General features: G+C 53.2%; 9 protein-coding genes across 9 annotated transcripts; 5 read left to right on the plus strand and 4 right to left on the minus strand.

Moving 5' to 3' along the window:
• Positions 1–6,671: 6,671 nt before the first annotated feature.
• KRP23_891 (Histone-lysine N-methyltransferase EZH2) lies at positions 6,672–11,129 on the minus strand (the record flags this gene model as incomplete). The annotated part of the gene is made up of 5 exons (XM_067894185.1): positions 6,672–7,344; positions 7,413–8,944; positions 9,068–9,267; positions 9,339–9,611; positions 9,701–11,129. The coding sequence occupies 5 exons, from the start codon at positions 11,127–11,129 to the stop codon at positions 6,672–6,674; spliced, it is 4,107 nt and encodes a 1,368-aa protein (XP_067751457.1).
• Positions 11,130–11,407: 278 nt separating this feature from the next.
• KRP23_892 (Golgin subfamily A member 5) lies at positions 11,408–13,492 on the plus strand (the record flags this gene model as incomplete). The annotated part of the gene is made up of 4 exons (XM_067894197.1): positions 11,408–11,489; positions 11,565–11,701; positions 11,781–12,146; positions 12,209–13,492. The coding sequence occupies 4 exons, from the start codon at positions 11,408–11,410 to the stop codon at positions 13,490–13,492; spliced, it is 1,869 nt and encodes a 622-aa protein (XP_067751458.1).
• A 258-nt stretch (positions 13,493–13,750) lies between these two features.
• Positions 13,751–14,650, plus strand: KRP23_893 (uncharacterized protein; the record flags this gene model as incomplete). The annotated part of the gene is made up of 2 exons (XM_067894208.1): positions 13,751–14,109; positions 14,176–14,650. The coding sequence occupies 2 exons, from the start codon at positions 13,751–13,753 to the stop codon at positions 14,648–14,650; spliced, it is 834 nt and encodes a 277-aa protein (XP_067751459.1).
• Positions 14,651–14,785: 135 nt separating this feature from the next.
• On the minus strand, positions 14,786–17,755 carry KRP23_894 (Pleckstrin homology domain-containing family M member 2; the record flags this gene model as incomplete). Its single annotated transcript, XM_067894219.1, has 1 exon — positions 14,786–17,755. One exon carries the CDS (start codon positions 17,753–17,755, stop codon positions 14,786–14,788), a length of 2,970 nt encoding a protein of 989 aa, XP_067751460.1.
• A 210-nt stretch (positions 17,756–17,965) lies between these two features.
• On the minus strand, positions 17,966–18,460 carry KRP23_895 (uncharacterized protein; the record flags this gene model as incomplete). The annotated part of the gene is made up of 1 exon (XM_067894230.1): positions 17,966–18,460. One exon carries the CDS (start codon positions 18,458–18,460, stop codon positions 17,966–17,968), a length of 495 nt encoding a protein of 164 aa, XP_067751461.1.
• Positions 18,461–18,556: 96 nt separating this feature from the next.
• On the plus strand, positions 18,557–19,354 carry KRP23_896 (uncharacterized protein; the record flags this gene model as incomplete). The annotated part of the gene is made up of 1 exon (XM_067894241.1): positions 18,557–19,354. The coding sequence occupies one exon, from the start codon at positions 18,557–18,559 to the stop codon at positions 19,352–19,354; it is 798 nt and encodes a 265-aa protein (XP_067751462.1).
• Positions 19,355–19,791: 437 nt separating this feature from the next.
• KRP23_897 (uncharacterized protein) lies at positions 19,792–20,067 on the plus strand (the record flags this gene model as incomplete). Its single annotated transcript, XM_067894254.1, has 1 exon — positions 19,792–20,067. One exon carries the CDS (start codon positions 19,792–19,794, stop codon positions 20,065–20,067), a length of 276 nt encoding a protein of 91 aa, XP_067751463.1.
• An 852-nt stretch (positions 20,068–20,919) lies between these two features.
• KRP23_898 (putative sphingolipid transporter spinster-like protein 2) lies at positions 20,920–22,731 on the plus strand (the record flags this gene model as incomplete). The annotated part of the gene is made up of 1 exon (XM_067894265.1): positions 20,920–22,731. One exon carries the CDS (start codon positions 20,920–20,922, stop codon positions 22,729–22,731), a length of 1,812 nt encoding a protein of 603 aa, XP_067751464.1.
• Positions 22,732–22,853: 122 nt separating this feature from the next.
• KRP23_899 (GPI transamidase component PIG-T) lies at positions 22,854–24,437 on the minus strand (the record flags this gene model as incomplete). The annotated part of the gene is made up of 1 exon (XM_067894279.1): positions 22,854–24,437. One exon carries the CDS (start codon positions 24,435–24,437, stop codon positions 22,854–22,856), a length of 1,584 nt encoding a protein of 527 aa, XP_067751465.1.
• Between the last annotated feature and the right edge of the window lie 21 nt (positions 24,438–24,458).

Genomic DNA, 24,458 nt, shown 5'->3' on the forward strand with positions numbered 1-24,458 from the left:
GCTAATGTCGTGTACAAGATTCGCGGTCAACGGTTTCATATCAGTGCTGTAATGGGCGATGCCAAAGTGGTACAGCTTAGTGGATTAGCGGATGTCCCTAAATTCGCAGAAGAACATGTGCTTATGTGTGTGTTTTCATGTTTATGTACAGAGTGCGAAAGCATATTCGCCAACTTACAAGTGATAAAAGAAAACTGGACATGACCTCAATCATGGATATGCATTTCTGTAAGGACATGAGGGAATATCTGGTCTGCCGCGAAGACCAACTCTCGAATAGGAGCGAGGTGGTAGGTTCGACAGATTTTAGCAGTTACTTCCGAGAACAGTGGATTTACAGTGAATTGTGGAAATAGCAAGCATTCCAAACCCCGGGAGGGTACACGACTACAAAGAATGCGTGTGAGACGTTTAACGCACAACTTAAATCCATCATGCAGAGACGAAGGCACCACATGCGGCTTCCACTCCAGAAAAAGTGTGAGTTTGTGGAAACCATAAAGCCATCACCACCGGTGCCGTCTCATTTCATTCCGGTGTTCACTACAGCCGTCATTGAGGTTGCTCTTTTGGCAATGGGGGTATCTCGTGTTAGAGTAAAATATACCGCTGATTTTGCGAGCGTGAGAGTTATTGAACTTTTCCTGGTCGTTGTGGTGAAACAAACTTGTTGGCAACTTTGATCTTGTGGCCGGCGTCGCGCGTTGACCTTGCCGATTTTGTTTCACCGGCACCTACCAACGCACCACCTGTTACTTTCGACGCATTTGCTCACGAATCCAACCGTTATCAAAGCCTGCAGGACCAGCTAGAACTCACCGAGTCCGCTTACATGAATACAACTGAAGTCCCACCTTATATGGAGCTGTATAGGAAATAGGGCAGATAGCAAGTATCAATTCTCGCACTTCCCAAGAGGCTAGAGGAAAGAATGGAACATGTTTTGGACGAAAAGGGGGTGGCCGCTGGAAGTATAACAAGAAATTTATTGCGAGGGGAAAACAAATCTCTTCTTCATGAAGTTGGTCTTCACCGCGATAAATAGGACAATTCAGCTGCTCAGCCCCATGTACCAATCTGCTCGTTCCACATGTGTGGTGATACATTTCATGTTCTGCCAAAAGATTTCGACTTCTCGAGTATTGATCCACTAGGAGCTGGTGGTTTGGTAACGCAAGGCTTAACATTCATCCTTACAAAGGGATTCCATCTGACGAACTGGCCACACCTATATAGAAAAAGACCAGTGCTACAGTCCAGGTTTTCACTTCAGGTATCGTCCAGGTTTTTGATCCAGTAATCGTCCATGTCTGCATTTTATTTTTACTCGCGCTGAATCGTACGTAGTATCCTGTTGAACCTTTATTGAAAGGTTTCGGAGGCATTCACACAGGATTCTGGCATCGCCGAAAGGTGAACCTGTGTACTAGTGTAAGGTAGTGCAGTTAAATATGCTCACATCGCTCGTGAATCTCATCAACAGCCCGCACCGCTGTCGTTGTCCGATTCGATGCACAATTGTGACGAAATGATACGCTATATTAGAAGGCAAGAATGCTTATTCAGGCGCCTTGTTGAGCTCATCTCGAGTTCCTCATCGGGGTAGTATGAATTGTCGTAGGCGATGTGGTGGTGTACATCATCATGAGGTGTCGTGTACATTGCTGTGCGTGCTGTGGTCAAATGGGTAATGTACATCGTCACGGGTCATGTGATCTAATCGGATACATCGCCAATCTCGCAATAGTCGTATTAAACGTACCTCTTGCCCTATTTTGTTGCAGTAGTTGTAGTGACAACGTGAAGCTCTCATTGTGGATTTCGTCAGTGTGCCGTCCGTACAGAACGTAATAGAGTAGGCTGTAGCGCTAAGCTAATAGCCCATTACCAATAGTCGTTTGGTCCACCAAAACGTCAAACAAACGAAGAAACCACAGAGCAACACTCAACTATTGGTAGGTCCACTCACAGCTCATATAATAGGTCGCGCGATAGTTGCTCGAGCACGGTTTTGTACCCACTTGTGTTCATTGAGTCGTATATCCACACCTTGCTTATTTTTAAGTCTACTAATATTCCACACCCGTGGGCGTTACCAAACTTTCCGGGAATGAGGATTGTAACTTCAGTTTTTCTGAAGCTGTCTACAACTCACTTTACATGGTCGTCCATAATATTTTCCCGTAATCGCTTTGCACGCCGACGTGCTGTCGCAATTTCAGCAAACACAACGTTCAGGTATTCGTCATGAAGTCGCTGACAAAATGCCGTAATTAGCGCACGATCTGCCTTGTTAGGAGGGACTTGCATGCGATCCAAGTGAGGGCGACCTGGCGTCACTGTGCGGATTCAATGCTATGCGGACTGTTGACCCTGATATATCCGTCCCGTTAGGCTTGTTTGAGGTTGTCTTGAACTTTACGCGTGTATCTGCAAGAAATTTCTCAACAAATGCATCACACTCGTCTTCCGACTCGCTGCTGTAGCAGATTTCTCGTGTTTGAGTCAGTTTTGATTCATCATGGCTCAGCTTATCCTTTCCCTTCGTCATGTGCGTCGCTTCGGCAGCAGACTCAGGTTTCATTAACTCTAACACGCTTGCGTTGTCTGACGTTATGCCATTGAACCAAAACAAATGCGAGATACTCTCTGTACTCGTCGTCGTCTTCAATTTCAGCTCGCTCGCTGCATACCGCTTGTAGCGTACTTGAAGCCTCCTTGTATTTTTGTCTAGAACTCAATTGACATTTTCTTGTGAAATCTATCAAGAAGGCTTGAAAACAAATCACAATTTCGCTGTTTCTTGACTGGAATCTTTGACCATCTGTAAACATTAAATGCATTAAGGATAGACTGTGTGAATATGCTGAGTAAATTGCTGTAGTACATACCTTTCATGTATACACGATAAAGGAATGCACCCTTCTGTGTTGGTGAGCTTGCTAAATGCAATTGCATGTTGGCACGGTAGTTTCATTGAACAGGCAAAAGCACATGTGTAATACTACGCGTCCAAAATGAGCCGCGTATTTATCCGTTACTATAACACAGCCTCGTGTTCGTGTCGTGTCATACTCGAAATGGCCAAGTTTCCTCTTGCGTTATTTCTGGGTCGTAACTTTGGTTTACAGGAATCCCAACACGAGTCCGACGGAAATTACAACCGTTCTCGGAACGAATGTCACACCCAATCACTGCGTCAATTCCATATACACCAACTTACATTGTGCATATACCATGTTGTGAACGAAAGCATCCAAATCGTCATGGTCGAAGCTAGATATCTTGCCGTATTCAGGCTTACGTGAAGTTGTATTTAGGTATTTGATAACATGGAAAGCACAAAGCAAAACCTGTGCACCGGGAAAGTATGACTGCAAGACCCGTATCGCTTGACTACGTAGACGAGGACGCGGTAGCTCTCTGGAATAAGGTCAACTGTAACGGGGGAAACTGCAACGAGGGCAGTGTACCTGGGAAGCAGCTGTAGTTGGATGCCCTTTCCGATTTGTGGTTAAAATGAACTTTGATGGATGCTGACTCCTCAAGGTGAAGGATGGAGTTTATGAACACATCCATACGGTGGGTTGCGAGAAATACAAGACCTGCTAATGTGCTGTTTGAACAGCTACAACTACCAGTTGAATACATTAATGGCGGTTGACGAATTTGGAGAAGGTAAACCAATTCAGCAATCCTAATTGGAACGCAATTCGGACTGACATGTGTATTGCGCTTTGGAACATCTTGCTCGTGTGTATCTTACGTCAGCTAAAAAGGTAGAGATTATTATGGTCGATAAGGATCTGAATGAAGTGACGTCCCTCGGCGCGAGGAATACGATTAGCTACTGGATCTAATAGATAGGGACGACGAGAAGGACACATTATCGGCGACCGTCACCCCCAAGAAGGGTTTTTGGGCTGTGCCCCGCAAGGTAACCCGTATTTCACATGCAGTGGTAGGCGCCAGAGCTTGCTACGCATACGTACGCGCAAGTCCCTTTTGCCTCTCGGTCGGAGCGACAACACCCTGTTCGCTCTAACCCCCGTAGTCGCTAACCACGGTCCTCGTCACCCTATTGGCCTCTCGCCCTCTTAACGCTGCCCTGCCTCCTACACCCCACCTGAGCTTTCAATAACCCGCGCTTCGGCGCAATATCTCCCTTGTTAGTCTTAACTGTTCTCAATCCTGAGCACAATCGCAACTGAGGGTCGAGTCGGCACCCGCCGCTCGCAACCCTCCTATCTCTCTTAGCCCCTCACCGTCGCTTATACTACCGCTATCTACGCGCCTCTTTACTCTACCTGGACCTCTCCCTCTTCCTCTCGACTCGACATCTCAGTGGCCTCCTAGCCTCTCGTTCGTCCTGCTGGCGTCGCCCCGCCTCCTCCTATACTCCTGCTAGTACTTGCTCCTACACGTCTACACTCCGACGATCTTCCGTCCGGCCAACTTCAACGCGCACGACCGTCGTCATTCGGTGGCTTCAGCCTGCTAGCTCACCGCCACCACTGTCTGCTGCCTGTCGTACACTGTCGCCACAGACACCACTGCTGTGCTCCACACCACGTCCATCGTCAACTCCCGCGCTGCTTCCAGCAGTCTTCCATCACGTCTGTTGGCCAAGTGACAGGCCACACAACTACACAATCCCCCGTAAAAATCGCATTGGTCGCATATCAGATCCACGTTTCTTACTGGGCCATCCATGTGTACAAATGAATTTGCTCTGATGCATATTCCATTCCAAAGGCACGAATGGCACGGATTTGCCTTCCTTGGCAGCCTTCGTCAACGAAAGTTTCTTGTTTCGAATCTCGCAATTAACAATTTCACTGAATTACTTGGTGGGTTGCCGCTTGACAAACATTCAAGAGAAGAAACTGGGCATCCCAGTTAGAGTGCGTTCCTTGTGGAGGCGGTATTTCAATGGGCTTATCAACAAGCTGAACGAACATAAGTTGGTATCGTTTAACGCTTCACGTTAATATCATCATAGAAATCATGTATACCTCCACGCCATCGTCTCCCACAACTGCCTCGGACGCAATCCTCAGTTTAATTGATGTGGGTAAACTGAGCGGCGATGCTGACAGCTCCACTTCGCCGGACAGGTCTTCATCAATATCCACACGCGCCTCACTGGCCTCAGACCACTCGACGCGCGACGCTTCCATTCCGTGTCCTGGTGAAATTCAGTCCAGCTGCCCAAGTCGCGTCTGCTTTGCTTTTCTGCCAGAACGCGTTTCCTGGAATAAATACGAAACCACTGGTTGTGTTCGTGCACTGGACGACAACCGTAAAATACTGAAGTGCTTGCATAGTTTACATACCTGTACGATAACTGAAACAAACCCTGGGCGATATCTGGAGCGAAAACCTGGACTGTAGAAGTGCCGTGAAAAAACTCTGTCAGAGTGGTCAATCATGATGCGCCATATCATCAATGTAATTGAAAACAAACTGCAGGCACCAAAAACCGCGTATTCGCGACGAAGGTCACGCTACCAAGATGTTTAAGATCGGATACGAAACATTAGAATTACGTCCGAGCAGACGAAAGCGTCGATCCAGACAGTTCAAACTACTGTCATACGGTCTGCCAGAACATCAAGACTTTGGAATACTGGCGTGTCATTCTGAGAGAACTAAAATGCGCGCATTTGGGCCAGTATGTGAGGGAACAGGTTTCGCACTGGGGAAGCAACTGACCGTGAGATAATTCTCACAGGCTAACAATGCAGCGTACGTGTATATACGTCTGAGGAAGAGGAGGATGAAAATAAACAGCTAAACACAAGACTCAGTACAAGTCATTTCCAAGGTTCTCGTAAGTAACATGACACAATCTGTATGTGTGGATGAATCGGCCAAGTACGGTCCAATCTGTGCAAATGGATAGACACTCTGTCGTTCTGTGGCTCCATTGCAATCTTTCATTTGATACAGCCAGTTGAATTATGATGTGCCTTGCGTGTACCAAGAGGTCTTCGTCAGCGCAATGCAAAACTGATAGGAGTAGATGCTTTCCTCGTTTGTCTTTAAAAAGTGTGGTTCGGCATGAAGTAACTCCCAGTAAATGCATGCTACACTCGTCCATTGTTTCCGGTAAAGCACCAGGACACCAGTTGCTCCCTATCTCACTCTATTGGATGGTTGCCACATTTGCTGTCAAGAAAATAAATGGGCGTGTTGTGCTTAGGTCGTATCGCCCAGATCACAATGCTTGTCTGGTTATCCTACCAAGAACACGACCATCAATTTCCCCGTCATAGCCTTCGTCATGGGATTGTTTACCACACAAGTGCATGTAGGTATTCTCTAGCTTGTACAAAGAAAATGTGTATTATAATCGCTTGTGTTCTCCATTCCTCGAAATGCTCATAACATGACACTAAAGTAGGTTACGTAGTACTTGTTGACAAGCACTAAGACGGGGGGAACTGAATAGCCAGAATGTTAGCATTTTATGCCACCATGGACGATGAGCGAGAAGATGAAAGCGTTCGGTGAACGAGAAAAACTGTTCATCTTACCAACGCAACTCAAATCTTGCTGCACATCGGTTCTCCAAGAACGAAAAAAAAGGTTGCCATCATCTTCACCGACAACGTCGTTGCGGTCCAGACTACCATGAACAGTGCAAACCCAATATTTTTTACACAGCCTTACCCTTGATGGTCTTCCTTCTTGTCACCTTCTTCAGACTTTTTCTTGGGGCCATGACGCACGGACCCCTTAATGCGAAGTTGACTCCAATCTGGCGCTGTTTCGCCGTGATACCCGTAGTCGAAAAAGAGTTCCTCGCCTTTGGCGATGTCTTGCTGGGCCCAAATGGAAATACGGTGCTCACCACCCCCCACAGTCAGCACCTTGCCCTTGCATTTCTGGTACACTGCCGAGTGGTTAGCAAACTTGCTTTTGTTCCCTTTTCGAATTGCATCGACTACTGAGTCATCGTCGACATCAAACAAAAAGCTGATCGTCATCTTGTCGTAGATGCTGCCGCGGCGTTCAGCTTCGTCTTGGGAAAGCAGAGCTCCGTGGTACTCATAGATGAACTCTCCGCGCTTGATCGGCTCCGTTGCAAAGGCTCCCCAACCGTGTGTTGTAGAGTAGGCGACGCCAATTTTCTTGTGCAGGCCACGTAAGATATTCACGTTACAACAGATACCTAAATCCAATGCGGACATGTTCCTGCGTTCCTCATCAAAAATCAGCGCTGGGACTTCACTAGCACCACAAGTGAAACAAGTGTCGGGGTTGCATTCGCGCGCAGCAACGAAACACGGGCATGCCTTGGTTCGGCAATTTCCGAGACTGCATTTACATCCTGGGAACCTGGATACCATAAAAACGAAACACAGTTAATCCTTGTTTCAAACACAGCTATAACAGAGCAAACCGACCGGTTGGGGCAATCCCGTGAGCATGAGCACGCCTTGTCGCAGGTATGGTCGCGCGTCATGCAAGAGCAGTCATTCGTATCACATGCCCCCTCATGGTTGCACGGTTCGTATTCGTGATTCGCTCCTTTGTCCTTGAGACGATTGTTTCTTGTTCTGTTGAGGAGAATACGATTGTTGCTGCTGCGCGAGCTCCGTGCCCGTCCTCGCTTCCGGCCGTTGTTATTCAAACGGCCATCAGGTGAAAGTGGCATCTCGTCCATTGAACTCGTGCGAATCGGCTTACTTTGGCGCTCCGACTCCAAGAAGGCCCCCACCTCCTTGCACGTTGTTGACTTGACCATCGAAGAAATGATGCACGGGTTGTCGCCGATGATGGCCCGAAGCTTTTGTAGTAACACAAGTTCGGTGTCGCTCAATGACTTTGAGTCACCCTTCATCTCATTGGTGGCACCATCTGCGACTGTAGACAGGCTTTCAGTCTTCCAGCACTCGTCTGAGCACTTTACATCGGCCTGAAGCGATTTCTTTACAATAGCAGTCACCTGTTCGTAATGAGAATCATCGAGGTGTTCGGACTCGTCTGGAACCTGCGGATACAGCTGCACTCGATGAGTTCGAGATGGTTTCCTTCTTGATGGCCGCCATGCTTGCTTCTTCAAGCTCCTGCTCGCCAATGTGCTGATTCTTGTCAATGAGCGCGACGATCGCCGCGTTTCATGCAGGTTTCCAGAAGTTGTAACTTCCTCATCGGTGACGGTCTCGTAGCACATTTCACTTGATCCGTCCTCCATGCCCACGTCTTCATCGGTATGAATGTCCCCGCTGTGGCTGTGAGAATCTTCGCGCTTCGCATTTTCATCAGCACTACAGCTGGCGCTGTCTAGTGCGTTGGCACTGGCTGGAGGGCTCACAGTCGAAGCACAGCTCTCTGGAGTCTGATTTGACGATTCCACATACTCGTTATGATTTCGCTTTGCATTTGCTGCAAGCGCAACAGGCGACAGAAAAAGCGGCGGATTGATCGGATCAACTCGATGAGAGGGAAGAGGGTGCTCAATACCATGTTCAACGCAATGGTATACATAGCAAATTCGGCAAAACATGTCGCGATAGGTAACCAACAATTCAGTGTAATCGTCCGTTGATCGCAGCCCCAAACCATATCCACGACTAGCATGACCCCTGGCAAGGTTTGAATCAAAGTATGTTGGCGGTGGAGCAAACCGTTCCTCCAGAGTTTTCTGAAAATCCTCACGGTTGCTTAGCGCAGGTTCCAAAGTAGCAACCTTCGCTAGCGGAAATGCTGCAGGCTTGTTTGAAATCAATTCGTTTGCCTCCTTGAGGCGCCGTGCAGCGAGTCTCATGGAATCATCCAACTTCTTGATTTCGCTGTAGTCTGAGTACGCTTGAGCAAAGCCGGGCACCTTTTTTAACGCATTAAACACTTTATCCGAGGTTCCACATTCACGAACAATGAGACGCAATAAGAACTCGTTTACTTCGCCATCCAGACCACTCGAAAGGTTCGGATCCTTGGACCCAACAGCATCGTACCACGCAACATCAATATCAGCACCGTCATCATCTTCTCCAAAGTAGGGCTTGTACCGCATGATAGGATCGTCCTCCACGCGAACATTTGCTCTGACACCTACATAGGCAGTGGATTTGCTCATTGGCCGAATGTAGGGAAGTTGATTGACATCGTGAGGAAAAAGCCGTTCTTCGACTGATATCGTTTCTCCCCATACATTGGTATATCCCAACGACAGCGATTGCGTCAAGTTCTCCTGCTTCATTTGATTCAACAGTGATTTCTCCAGTGGTGACACATCGCCCAGCCGCTTTGCTTGTGCTAGAATTCGTAGCAATGGCAAAAAGTGAGCTGTTGAAACTACCACTCCACTTGGATAATAGAAACCGTACCTTGAGGGTGGTGGGCCCGATGCGTTTCACGGGCATTGAGATATGTTTTAACTTTGGTTTGTGCTTCTGCAATAATTGCACTGGTTTTCCGTTGGTGACAAGCACGAATTCTGGGTAGCTCACGCTGAATGACGTCAGTCACGCGGGTATCCATGTCTTCCTGCGAAACACTGAGTTCAGACTCGCTATTCTCCAGTGTCGATGAGATAAATTGCTTGGATTTTCCAAAATGCGGCACGAGTTTGCATTTGCTCCTCAAGTCTCCATCCACATCTGCGCAACCATAACAAACAACATTGGGTGATGTAAGCAACAAACCGCAGGTAGGAAACAATGACGGCAGAAGACACATCGTCACATACCATAGGTCAGCAGCGGTCGGTCAAATTCCGAGTTAAATGGAGATGCAATTTCCGAGTCCAGCGGCAGCAAATTCGGTGGTGCCGTGTCAAAGAAAACGTTTCGCCACACAGTGGCATGCATCACCGTATCCGTAGCGTTTCTCCGATGATCCAGCGTATCCGAGACAATCTGAATTTGCACAGGCGGTGGGGGCTGAGCTGCCGATTTCGCAGAGGAAGATCGCGAGTTGTTCTTGCCTTTCCTCTTGGATTTCGCTGGTTTATTCGACTGAGTGGGTTTTTTGCCCTTGCTCGAGTTTTCAGATTTGACCTTCTGGCAACTTGCGGTGGCGGCAGGTTGTGCAGGAGATTTCGCTTGTTGTTTGGGCCTGCTAGGCATATACTCGTCATCACTATTCTTCTCAGATTCTGAGCTTGACTCATTCAAGAGCGGTTCCGGTTCAAAGGAAGCTTCTGGTTTGTACTTTTCAATGTCATCGTCTTCACCATTATCGCTCGGCTCGCACGAAGACCATTCCGTTCCGTCAACAACGTTGTCATTGCTCCGAGCACCAAAAGAGAACTGATGTTGCTTTGGCTCTGCTTTCTTCTTTTTCTTCTTAGGAGGTGCCGCTGTAGCGTTCTTCTTGGCACTTTTTTTTCGAAGGCGTGCAAGCTCACGCTCTTGAGCCACCACGTCCTTCAAAGACATTTGTTTCGCCCGAGCACTTCCCAGCACAACTGCACGGTTCTCGTCCGGACTTGACGATGAAGAAGAAGAATCATCGCTGGAACCAGGGAAGTCAAAGTCGAACGGGGAGGGCGACGTCGTTTTCTTCATGACCGAGCTCTTGTTGCGCGAATGCGGTGAGCTATGAGATGCCGCAACCGCGTCACTTGCCTTACGCTTCGCCCCTGCGGTAGAGGTTCGACGCGCGGCGTTGTGAGGCGCCGCCTTGGGTACGCGATGCGCTTTGGCCCGTAGCCTCTCAAACTCCCGCTGCTGGGCCTGCAGCTCACTGAAGGACATGGCATCTGAGTACATGCGGCCGTCACTATCTGCGAACCGAAGCTGCGTCGTCTCCTCCACTGTATCCTCTTCCGAGTCCGTCGTGGCACTGTACTGACCAACGGAGCTCTTCGTTGTCGCCACCTTCTTCTTCGTAACACGAGGCAGAGACTGTTCACTAGTATCAATCTCGTCATCAGAAGGCTCTCCTCTCTCCTCCTCTGAGCCACTACCGTAGCTCAAACCCTTGCGAGCAGTAGGCTCCGCAGCAAACGAGATCTTGGACGACTCCACACGGGGCTTCTTGGCCTGACTGGGGCCTCCGACGTCCGACTCATCGGACGAACTCACGAGCAGCGGGGCGCTACGTCGGCCGCTGGCTGCTGTGTCCTCGTCGCTGGAGTCGTCCAGGAAAATTACAGAGCTTGGAGGGCTCGGCATTAGCTGCACAAACACCACATTGCGTTAGATCAAAAGCGCGCTGGGACATGGAACCGACGCGAGAAGCACCGCAAGACGCGACTGAAGCAGCAGAGATGACTGCAGGTAGAGACCAAGGGCGTAGGTCAACAACACGCGTGTATGAAGCTTACCTCCTGGGCACTCTCTTCCGTGGGCCGTTCGTCGCGAATGGTGCGAGCCAAAACAAATCACTATAAATCGGTCGATATTTTGGAAATGTAAGAATGGATACATTTCGATAAGGCGAGAACGCCGACATGAATTGGGTGAGCTCGTCGCTGGAGCTCGCGGGCTCGCTGCTCGAGTCCGTGGACCAGCAGGCCGCGCTCACGCTCGCCGGTACGTTTCCTAGCTCGTATCCGCACGTTATGCCGGTTGTGGATGTCCTTACGCTTCTCGTGCGCCTGCCAATAGGGACGGAAGAGGAAGAGAATGACGTGGAATTTGTGTCAACTACGCGATTAAGCCAAACGTCCGAAGAAAACGCATCCAGTGTGGCTGACAACGAGGAGCCGGAAGACTCGGTGACCGAGGACGCGCCCGCGTCGGCGGTGAGGTTCCATACGCTCTGTAGTTCCTCAACTGAGCTGGAATCCTAACGGTATGACTCCCATGCTTTGGGATTAACAGGCAAGTGCGTCGAGTAGTAGCTCCAGTCAAATGAAGAAACATGCTGGCGCTCGCATGAAGAATACGCCGCCTCATTCGGGCTCGGGGAACAAACTCGCGGGCTTTGTGAGTGCCATCTCCACGCAGCTTGAAAACGTATCGTCGGGGAGAGGAGGGGACGCTCCTCCGAGCAATGGTGGATCACACGCTGCCTCGACGCAGGAAGAGTGTGCTAGACTGTACAAGGAGTTGAGTCGTGTGAAGAACGAGCTGAGGCTGAAGGAGAAGCAGGTCAGCAGTACTCAGAAGAGCATACAGATCTGCGAGGAAGAGTTGGTCGCTCTGGAGCAAGAATGCAAGGAGAAGATCGCACAAGTGCAACACGAGGTAGGTGATGATTTTGAGTATTTTATTGCTACTGTTCACCTACTCATTTTGTGTTTGTTCAGATGTCGGTCATTCAACAGGACAAGAACTCGGATGAGCAGAGTTTTATCCAGGCTTTGGAGATGAAGGACAATCAGGCGCGCGCCATGAAGGACGATTTGGATACGTTGACCGAAGCCAAAGAGCACTATACAGCGGAAATTGCCTCGCTCAAGGCAGAACTGGCAAAGGCTGTCGCGTCAAAAGATACATTGTGGACCTCCGCTGCATCAGCAAGCAATGAGTCAGAGCAGCTGATCGAATCGCTTCGTGCGGAATTACAGGATACGCTGGCGGCAATGAACACCTTGAAGCGTGAATATGCCGAGTCGAAAAACACCATGTTTTCACGCCAATCGCAGTTGGAGAACACCAACACCGAACTTGTGAACAATGTGGCCAATCTCGAGCGCGAGTTGGCGAAAGCGAAGGAGACTGTGGCGGCTGCTTCCCAAATCAACCCAGCAGATGCAACAAGTGCGAGTGTCACCGCAGGACCAGCTCATTTCGGTTCAAGCACGTCCTTTGCGTCGATGAATGACGACTACCGACGCGTACAGCAGACACTGGTGCTCACTAAGAAATCCTTGCACGATGAGTCGAGAAAGAACGAGGTCCAGAAGCAGGAGGGCATCGCACTGACAGAAGAGGTGCGTCGGCTGAAGCAAGTCCTGGAGTCAACACAGGAGACTTTCTCCATGCAACTCGAGTCCACATCTCAAGAGAACACAAGGCTTAAGGAGCAGATGAAACAGCTAACCTCTCACACCAGTGCGGCTGCTGCTGCCAATGGGGAGCTGCGTATCCAGCGCTTGACAAACAGACTGATCGATAAGCAGGAAACGATCGACGCCTTGCGCAGTCGCGTGACGACAATGGACGTTCGTCTCCAGGACTCGCAGTTGCGGGCGCAGCGGGCCGAGGAGAAGCTATCTCGGATGGAGCAGAACGGCGGGGTTGACGACATGGAAATGGCGACTCCTGTCGGGAAGCCCGGTATGCGCTCGCGGCCGAACCGCATGGCCCACATGATCTCGCGCGTGGCTCCCGTGGTTGAGCGCAGTCACCGCGTCGTGACGGCTTTGGACGTGCTGGATCGCTGGTTGCTGTTCCTTGGGCGAGTGTTTTTGCAAGCCCCATTCGCGCGTCTTGGAATGTTGTGCTACATCGTGTTGATCCACTTGTGGGTGTTCATGATCTTGAGCTTCCACACGAGCCACCTGACGGAGGAGATGCAGCTCTCCACTGCCGCCGAGGGCGCCGTCGTCGAGCCAGGAGAAGACATGATACCTGGAGGAGGCCACTAACTCTTCGATGAACGAAGCACTCTTTTTTTGCCGACACCCAAGTATTTAACGCAGTTGGCGCGTGAAAAGCTCTCGACTTCGACCCCAACTCATTCTACTGCAGTAGTGAACTTCCTCTCAGCGTGGTAATACATCCAGTCCTCACTCTTGGTTTCACTATGGCTGTACGCCTAGCCCGTGCTCCAGCTATCCATAGCGAAAATGAGCAGGTGGGTATTTCAGTCATCGCCATTCCCACACTCGCCACGTTGCGACGCCATGAGCCCGACGCCGGACGCGCCCGAGTCCACCGCCAGCGTTGCCAACGTCAGCTCCGTGCGCCTCGAGTCGAGCGCCACGGACGCGGAGGTCGCGTGGATGCGGCGCTGCCTGCCCATCTTTGTGCAGCCGGACGTTGACCTGAAGAACCGCAACGACCTGGTCAAGGTCTTCTTCCGCTTCGAGCGCGACGACCAGTCCGGTCAGCTGCTGTGCAAGCTCTGCGTCGTGTTCGCGGGCGAGTCCAGCTACAACCGCGTGCAGGAGGAGATCGAGAACTCGCTAGCCACGCTGTGCTACCGCACCTTTAACCGGCGGACATACAAGCGCACGGCCGACATCAACTACATGGAGTTCCGGTGCGCCCTTTTAGCGTGGCTATCTGGCTAGTATTTGCACTAAACTGCTGTCTCGATTACGTACAGGAATGTCGACCTGGACCCTAGCGCTGCCGTCCCCTGGGCCACTATCTACTCGCAGGACCACGGAGGCAAGCAGCAGTGGGCGCAGGGCGAAAAGAAGAATCTCGGCAACTGGTTTTCGCTCATGCACCACTACAACGCCGAGATCGTGTACGCGAACTGGGAACTGCACCCGCAGACGCACCGCCCGTATATCTGGCTCAACACTTGCAACCACATGATCGGAGAGAAGGATAACAACCCGCGGCTCAGCAAGTTTAACTGGATCGACTACCCGTTCCAACAGGGTGACGGGGACGACGCCTTCCGCTACGTCGTGGACCACGTGCCTACCAAGTTCAATCTCTACTCGTACTTTTGCTTCTGGCGCGCACGAAACGGTGGTGGTTGGTGCGACCGCCACCCTGGGGGCAAATCGATCTCGCGGGACGGCAAATCCATCTTCATGAAGTACGACACTCCCGTCACGGGCCTGTAGCAACATGCATCCCAGGTGACTCCACCCACGAGCAGGTGGACGAGTACATTATTGTAGCTAACACGGGAAAAGCTTAGATGCATTTTGCCATTGTCAAGATATGCGATAACTATGCAAGTCCAAACGGCAACACTACTATCCGGCTGCTGGTGTAGGAGCCTTCATCTCGTCCTGAGGCTTGTCTTCAAGCTTGGCCGACAAGTTGCGGACCATTTGCTGGGCCACTTGCTCATTCTCCAGCGCCGATGATGTCGATGAGGAGGTCGGGGATGTCATGCTGCTGGAATCAAAGCCTGCGGGGCCAGTAAACTTGGTCGCGTCCAGTTCACGCACCTTCATCCAGGTCGTCCACATTTCCTCAACGGAGATCGGAGCCTGCTCCAGAAGCCAACCCATTTGGCGTCTTGTAGCGTCCAATACAGGCTGGAATCCCATTTGGGTTGCTCCGGAGTGAACCCAATGCAGATCCAGCAGCATGAAAGCCATGGCGTGCAGCTTGAAGAATGCTTTGGGGTCGTCGAACACACGCCAGAAAGGTGTACGGCTCACTCGTTCGGCTACGCGCAACTTCATAACAACAGCCGGGGAAGTGTCGCCGTTGGTCTCTACAGAATGTAAAACGAGTTTCGTGCACACATCCGGTGCCTCGTCCAGCATCAGTAGGTGCATCATCATGCGCATGACATTGATGCTAGCCACCGGGAACGGGTAACGATTGCCACCAGCAATCGCATTGCGCTCCATCATCGCACGCGCTTTTTCCGGGTACTCCTCCACGAAGAAAACAAGGCATTCAAGGGCTAGCACGCCTCCGCCACGGAATCCACCAAGTGGGTTTTCGGTATGGAATCCACTGCATTTCCAGCGTGGCGAAGCAAGCATCGCGTTCACATCAACGCCACCCACTTCGCTCTCGCTGTTACTAGAAGCCGATAGCACCGAGTCACTTTCTTCAACCATCGAGTCTTCCGGCACTAAAAGTGTATCCCAAAGCCGCTTGAGCAGCGCTACGTGGCCATTGTTTGTCGTGTCAAGTGGCTCTTCCATTCGGAAGCGGAGAGTTTCCAAACGTTTCACCTTATCACGCAACTTGAAGTGTCGCGAGCATAGCTCCGCTCGGAAGTCATAAAGGACAGGCTCTTGCTCCCTGAACAGCATTGCCATTACTTGAACAGCCTCTTCGGCATCACGAGTTTTGTGGCGAACCTCCCGAGACTCACTCACGCCATTGCCTGGAAATGTCGTCAAATAATCGTCTTCGTCTGGCATCAAGCGCGATCGGACAGAAGTTCGATGCTGGTATCCTACCGGATACTTGCGATAATTCGAGTCCTCGAACTCATGAAAGCGTTCTCCATGTCTTCCTCGGAGAAGAAGCGGAGCTAAACAGTTTGCTATCGCATACACTGAAAGTCCATTCTTTTCAGCGTGACGCGGCTGCAGCGCCACTGAGACCCAGTGGCATAGCCTCTCTAGCAGAGGCTTACAATACCATGGGAGGTCGTTCACGAGTACCACAAGAAGCGCCCTGCACTCTTCGTCGGTCATTCCACTTCCAGGTCGACCAGCACAAACCAAAAATCTGTCCAGCCGCTCTTCCGTCAGGAGAGGATCGGGCAACTCCCAAAGGTACTGAAGCAGAATGGCCACCACTTCGTGAGGATCCACCGCCATCTTACGGTGAAAACCACCAAGCTCTTCAATCGTGTCACGCAGTTCCATGACATGGTCGGCTTGCAAGTGCGCTTGAAAGAGACCTGGTGAATCCACGTGCTCGTACAAGTAGCAAAAGCAGGCTTCGGCCACGTCAGGAAGCCCCAACGCCGTCTCAAAACGCGCCATGCCGCTTAGGAAGGGATTGCACAACACATCCAGCAACTCACTGCCGAAAACATCGTACTCCGGATATCCGAGCTCCAAGAAGCGGAGTACAGCAGTAGCGGCATCTTCCATTTTCTGTGACTGAGCGGCTTGCCTCAGTGTCTCTGATAACGGGTTGCCACCTTTGCGGGTGTTAAACGCCAAGCGTAGCTCATGATGCGACACAAGCTTCTCTGCGAGCAACTCCGTCTCATCGTCGGCCAGGCAAAGGCGTACGCGCCCACTCACCATATCCTCCGGGTCGATGAGCTTTGGTGCCTGTTTCTTAATCTTGAGCGCCTTCGGTCGAGGCAGCGGACGAGAAAATGGCAGCGTCTCGGGAGCGAGATCCAGTCGCGGGTCGTCAATGAGGAACGCAAACGGGAGATTGTCCAGCCCCGACAGGAGATTCAGGAACATCTTCACCTCGTCACGCTGGCGAAAAAGAGCGAATTCGGTGTAGTACGATGCCAGCAGGTCAAGATTCGTCTCGGACAAGATCATACTGAGGCTGGATTGCAGCACGTGCGTGTTGAGCGCTTGACGGATAAACGCTCGCGCTTTGCCTTCATCGGTGTGCACATTCGTGAGCCCATTGGCAGAGCGCACAGCTCCCACTAGGCCACGTACATGGCGAGGTAGATCCGCCTCTACACTTGAGGTCACAACCTCGCAGACCTTGTTGTTGGAAGTCGACGCGGCTCCCTGTGGGGCAGTTGCAGCGGCGCGGTGCATGGCCTCTACCATTTGTTTCTGACGGATCGCTTCCATGCGAGTGCACGTCCACTTGACGACGCCAAAGAATTTGACGGTGGCCCCGGTGCCCGAGTCGTCGGCCTCCAACAGCCGCAGGCCATGAGAAATACAGCGATCCAGTTGCGTGCACAGCAAGTTGACCACCGCCTGCGCGTCGTTCAGCAGTAGTTCCCGAGCGTCGTCCGTGCTCTCCATCATAGCCGCCTTGGGGCTGTTGCTGGCACTAGGTGGTGTCGACGCGGCGCTGCCATCGTCCATCGAGCTGCTGCGACTCGTAGTGGGGCCGTTGTTGCTGCCACCTTTCTTGGCCTCCATGTAGAGCTGCAGCCCACGTACAGCGCTCTCGAGGTCTTCGAGTATGATGCCGCGTTGGCTCTTGGCCTGCAACTGGCGCTTGGCGCGGTTCCGGCGGCGCAACTGCTGCTCCTCCTCCGTCTCCTCCTCGGGCTCCCCGAGTACAAGGTTGCCCAGCCGTGCGAAGAACTCCATCGTGTGATGCCTGTCACCGCGAATCCGAAATGGATGTCAAGACAAGGCGTCGAGTCCGGATTTCGCTGGAAAGATCGCGGCCAACCATGATAGATTGCGCGACGCTTCATTTGCGACCAGTTACCGTAAGAATACCATCGCTGATCACCAAGGACAAGATGCTGTGTACATGTGGAGAAGGAACCAAAAAAACTCTGTATCCTGCGTCTTTTAGTCGAACTGCTGTCGAAGTGCCATCTCCATCTCCGACTTCCAGCCGCGGAAATCAGACCCAATGCCTGCTTGGCCCTTCACTCTCTGGTTCTTGACCCTCTCCTTGGCGTCCTTCTTGTCGCGCTTGGCGGCTTGCTCCCGCGCCACCGGTGGCGGAGGTCGCTTTCGGTCGCTCCTGTGCGTCTCCGCACTGCGGTCGGCCTCCTCTCGCTCTTCCGTCTGCTGCTCACAGCGCTGCGGGTTGCGCTCCTCCAACAGGTCGAAGGACTTGACTGCGCTCTGCTGCTTGGCGCCGGACCTGGGCGCCAGGAACGAGGCTCTGGACGCCGAGACACTGGACAAGACGCTGTCAGCCGACGGCAGGAGCTGCCCGGGGGAGCCCTTGACTTCGTCAGCGTCCTTCAGCGTTGGTCGAGTCGTCACCGCCTCCTCTCTATCGCTTTCACTCTCGCTGCTGCTGCTCGCATAGTCGTCGCCCAGCAGGAAGGACATGTCTGCGTTGTGTAGCCATGTCACGCTTTGCGAGACGTAACGTAAGTGTCCAGTTTTCTGAACAACGACACAAAACTGTAGCCAAGCTGAGAGAGCATGGACACCGAGACCAAGGCGTGGCTCAAGAATGAGCTGGTGAGCGCCCTAGGCTTCGCGGAGGTGGACGAGATCGTCGCCTACGTCACTAGCACTTTCCACTCCAAGCAGGAGGTGTCTACCTACCTCATCGAGCTGCTGGGCATCCCGGCCGCGCGGGCGGAGCTCATCGGCACGCGCCTGTTCTCGCCCAAGCCGTCGCCCGCTGCGGTACAGGACAAGGAGACGCTTGTGCCTCGACCCACGGCGGCGAACTCGCGGATCAAGCCCAGCAAGAAGGGCAAGAAGGGCGCGACAGCTCTGCTGAACAACGCGCTCATCATCAACTGCCTGCGGTGCGGCAGGATCGAGTACAACGGCGCGCGCAGCTGCGTCTTTTGCGATAGCGAGCTGCGCTATGAGGCGGACATGGCCACGGCAGACCACGCCGCGCAGCAGCACATGGAGGAGCTGGTGCGGCTCGACGAGACGGGCGCCGAGCGCACCCGCGTGCTAGACGCCGAGCAATATTTCTACGACGAGGAGCTGCCGGGGCAGCGCGAGACCAGCAGCGACAGCAGCAGGGCAAGGCGCCCCATCTTGATGGCTCTGGACCTGGACAGCAGGCAGTTCGTGGGCGCCAAGATCGAGCGCAACGAGCAGCTCGCCAAGGACGCCCGCGAGCTCGTGGACGGTGTCCAGCGCAAGATGAGCAAGGGCAAGCGCGGCCGAGGCCAGCAGGCAGAGACCCCACCGGCCGGCGGCATCCGCGAGGCACTCGTGGTCGTGGACGACTCGTACAACTTGCTCTTCGTGTAGTGGCAAGCGCTAAATAATTCACCACATCGCAAGTAACTTGCCGACCCACTCATTTTTGCCTCGTGCAGAAAGTTTCGCTGCGATGCACCACTTCGTCCCGCCATAACGCTAGCAGCGGCTGGACCGAAACCAGGTCCGTGCAGCAACTTGCTGCCAGCACGGCGAGTCTCCGATCAGCACCTTGGCGGCGGTGGTGCAGGTTGCCGCGCGTCTCGCGTTCGACAGAGTTTGTCACAGGCGTATCGAATGGTGCGCGATGAGTGGAGGGAGATGGGCGCAACTATGCGGTTCGACTCAAACGGACGCCGACTTGATAGCAACTCCGCCGAGTGCGCCAGTTTCAGATTTCCTCCGCTGGTGCCGCATCGACTCCGCGCGCGCTCTCTCCAGGCTCGAGCAGCCGCGGTCGACACCTCCAGCACAGCGTGTTTCCTGCCATGGCGACGGCCGGAGCCAAAGGACTGAGCGCGCTGCAGCAGCGGGTGGCTGCGTCCTCCGCCACTGCAGACCAGGGCGCGGCGCCCAGGAACCCGCTCTGGGACTTCTACGCCTGCGGACTCGTAGACGAGAACGACGACGGCAGCGCCGGCGAAGACACGGAGGACGAGCTGGAGACCCAGGACTGGATCCTGTTCCAGCGCCAACGCGCACAGGCGCGTCTCGCCAACGCGTGCCAGCGCGAGGCCCGCGTCGTGCACGCCACCAAGCACTGATAGACAGCGACCACAAGCGACGCGACCGGACGTGCGACCGGTTGACCGACGCAAAGTCACCACCACCAACCAGGCCGGGTGTCCATGCGCAATGTTTCATGAGATGTAGAGTAGAATAAATAGATGAATGGGACCCTCGCGCTGGCCAGTGGCTATGCGTCGCACTGTTGGCATGCCTCGCATGCATTATCGCCGTTGGCGCTTCGTTCGGACTCACTCGATTGAAAAAGCAAACACGCTCCAGGCATTTAGGGTTGACACATGCACAGTTCATTGTGTGTGACTCGCATGCGACGCTGTGTCCTCACTGACGCGAAAGGTGCCTCCTATCGTATCCTTCTTCCGATTGTCGGCTTGCTGGCATCTGGCATCTACGCGAGACGTGCTGCAAAGCCTCGGTCACGCCGGCAAGCATGCTGTCTCACCTAGGTCTTGCGAGCGGCGCTTCAACAAGCAATGCTTGTCAAGCACACAATACCCTTGCAAGACTCGCATTAGCAAGTACTGAGTAGTGTATGAATAAGCTGTACGGTACGCACCGTCGAAGGTAAAGGAGAGTTTCGCAAGTCCTTGACTGCTCGAGTGCCGATGCACCACTGGCAGTCGACGAACGGCCAGGGTCGGACCAGATGGCTACAGCGCTGTGGATGGGTGCATTAGTATCTAGTCTATTGCACCCGAAATTACACTGCATGTACGCGATCTGATTGGCCATAATCGCCAATCAATGGTCGCCCTTGTCAGCCAAAACTGAAGCTGCTTTTGATTGGCCGGCGCTCGATACAAGTATCAGATACTGTCGAGACCTCATTCGGAGACTCCCATTATCTCCCATTCCGGTCGAAGCTCGCCATGACCGCCACCGCCCTGTCGCGCGTCCACTCGAGATCCGCCGGCTACGGGGCCGTGGACTCACCGCCCACGTCGCCACTGCTGCCTCCGCACATGCCACGCCGAGACTCGTCCGAGTACCTCTTCAAGTTCCTGGTGCTGACGCAAGTGTTCATGTACTTGGAGGCCGGCGCCGTGCCGTCGCTGCTGCAGCAGTTCACGCTCACGTTCCACCTCAGCCCGCAAGAGCAGGGCCTGCTGGGCGCCGTCGTGTACATCTCCATCTCGCTGGCCTCACCCTGGTGCAGCACGCTCTTTCGCCGCTTCGACCCGCGCCAACTGCTTGGAGTCTCGCTCGTGGCCAACAACCTCGCGGTACTGGGCCTCGCGTGCGCGCCCACCTCGGTCTGGTACTCCAAGTCACTGCTCATTGTACTTCGAGGATTCGTCGGACTCACACAGGCCTTTAGCTGCGTGTACTCGCCGCTGTGGGTGCACGACTACGCCCCCAAGGCCAACCGCGGTACCTGGATGAGCTACCTACAAGGCGCCGTTCCCGTCGGTATCACGTTAGGCTACTTTGCAGGCTCAGTCACTGTCTGGTTAGCTTCACAGGGACCAGAATTGGCGTCGACCTCATTGTACAGCGTCGTCACCGCTTTATCGAAGGCAGCGTTGGGGATCAATGCGGACACCGACCTCGTAGACGACGCTGACGATGCCTCCATGAGGCTATGCCACGGAATCTACTGTTGGCGCTGGCCGTTCCTGACCCAGTTCGTGCTTATTCTCCCGCTATCTATCCTGATCTTTTTCGTACCGCGCGAACACATTCGACTGCGTTCGACTCGTCGCCGCTCTATCATCATTGTGGACGCTGATGAGGACGAGGACTCTAGCGTCGAGCAGAGTATGCCAGCGACGTTTGAGGACGAACGCGTACTGATGAACCACGCGGAGGACACCAATGACGTGTCTGACGGATACAGCTTTCGAACATTGGCGTCCCACGAACAGGAGGAAGATGCTTCAAGGTGGAGCAACTTGTGGATATTGTTGCACCACAAGGTGTACGTCTTCATCGTCATGGGTCTCTCTGGATTATTCTTTGTCGTCGCGGGCATTCAGTTCTGGACAACGCTATACTTGGAGACCAACACGAAAGACTCGATGTACGAGATTCATCTCGCGTATCTCTTGGTGAGCGGCACAGGGCCTATCATGGGTGTGTTTTTCGGCGGCTGGCTCATCGATCAATTCGGCGGCTACTCAGGCCCATACCACCAAATGCAAGCGTTGCGTGTGTGCATGGTGCTCGGTGGTGCCGCCTGCCTTGCGGCTATTCCCGTGTCGTATGTACACAACACTTTCTACATCGCGGTGTTCCTTTGGCTCATGCTGTTCTGCGGAGGTAGTATTCTCCCGGCCTGCTCAGGAATCGTCATCTCAGCAGCACCGCCGCGGCTGCGTCCGCTTGCCTCGTCGGTGGCTTACGCCAGCTACAACCTGTTCGGGTATGCGGCTTCGAGCTATGTTCCTGGCCTGATCATGAACTTCATCATCGACCCGAGCGCAGATGCGGACACGAACGAGAGCGGCCTCGGAGGTATCGGATCGTGCAATGCTGCTTGCACCTACCGCATTGGATTCCGAATTGTGCTGCTGTGGAGCGTTTGGGCCTTCTTCTGCCTCGCTTGCAGTGCTTTCGAGTCTGGCCGAAACTACGCGGCAGCCATCACAGCTCCTTACAGTTGGCACAGCACCAGCAATGGCAAACCGCAAACTACGACGTCGACGACTTCGCATCAGAGATTATTCAAGATTGTGGTGTAAGCAGTGCTCATACATTGGATCAGCGCCATTAAAGCAATGCTGATAGATCCAATTGTCGAGAAGATAGATAACGTACGCGAGCGACATCGCGTATATTTAAGATCATGACCGCGTGTTTGTCTTTACTTCGCTGCGTCTGGACTACTTGTCATCATTTGCTTTAAGCGAGGTGCCTTGCGCAGGAGTGCGTTGAGCATTGTGCCCACGAAGAAGGCGACCACCGTTGAGGTCATCGTGATCACGTTGTATGGCATGCTGAAGTCGGGAGTTGGCAGCGGCACAAGTAGTGGCTCCGTGAACAATGTTGTGGTAAAATATGGAGATGCAGAAGCCTTACCACAGGTCGACAACTCATCGTCCAGTACGTCAAAGGTAGCAACACCCGAGGCAATATCGAAGCCCCGGTTGGCATCTGGCGGGTGTTCCGACAGACGCAGGAAAGCCTTTTCCATCTGAAGCGAGAAGATCAGCGTTGTGTTGGCAGGCAGGACAGCCTCAAGGCGCAACTGGTTGGGACGCCCACGCAACTCGGCTGGCACAAAGTCAAAAGTTTGGATCAACTCCTGCGCCTTCTGCTCGCTGCCACCGGCAGTCGCACGAAACGTGTGGAAGTACAGACGAAGGTACCACGGAATGACATCGTGGTAAAATACATGCATGCTGCATGACGGGTGGTTGTTCTTGAGCTGTACTGCGATGCCACCTCTCACTTGACCGTATCCAGTGACAAAGCGATGTGCTGACACTACATCCTCTTGTGCCTTGTAGTTGGCTTTCGCGGAGGCTTCTTTGGCCGCAGTTTTCCAATCTTCGAACCACGGGTTCGCGAGTGACACGGATTTCTCGCGGAGATCCGTGGTCACTACTCCCAACGACTTCGTGTCTTCCGTGTGAATGACACTGTCCGTGGCCAATGGGCACGCTGCAATCTCACTTGGTTGTTCATTCGCGAAAAACAGAGAGCCAAGACTCCAGCGGGCGTTATTGTGCTTGCTGGGGCTCTGCACCGTTGTCAGGTGTTGCCGAAGTGTCCACTGGCCGTCCGCTGACCTCGCAGCAAACAGCGAAATCGACAGATACTCCCCCGACAGTGCATTGATGGGGTCGATCAGAGCTCCAAGGCCCGCAACTGCTCGACACGGCAGCATCTTCAGCCAGGGTGTCAAGTTCTCCGTGCAGAGCTCCTCGCGCGCCAACGACCCGTGCAGGAACACAAGGGCGGGATCGACATTGGTCGTCGGGAACGCGCCCAACTCCCGTGGTGTCGACGCCGACATGATCCCCGTTACGACCGTCTCGTCCATCTGGCTCAGCGACGCGGAGAAAATGCCGCCCAGCTCGGCCGTGATCCCTCGCCAGCGCTGCTGGACGTCGACACCGCCTCGAAGTGCCACCTGCAACCGCGTACCGAAAGGTGAGTGGGCGAATCCGGAACCGCTGAAGCTCTGCGCGGAGCCGTAGCGCCAGTCCGCGTACCGACCGACGGAGAAGGTGAGGTGCAGCGACTCGGTGTCATGTTTGTCGAAGATCTGGCGCAGGACATTGGGGAAGAGCGCATCTTCATCCACGGAGAACTCGAATCGAGCGAGCACCTGGTTGATAGCAGGGAGCGGACGCAGGGTCAGCCGCTCTGTGAAGGCTGCGAGGGCGCCATGCAGCAGCGAGAGCAGACACAACAGTACCGCGACGAGCGGCGCCATCTTCATTTTGGCTCGTTAATTGTGTTG

Source organism: Phytophthora ramorum (assembly GCF_020800215.1).
Source record: "Phytophthora ramorum isolate Pr-102 chromosome Unknown Phyram_PR-102_s0001, whole genome shotgun sequence".
Lineage (NCBI taxonomy): Eukaryota > Oomycota > Peronosporomycetes > Peronosporales > Peronosporaceae > Phytophthora > Phytophthora ramorum.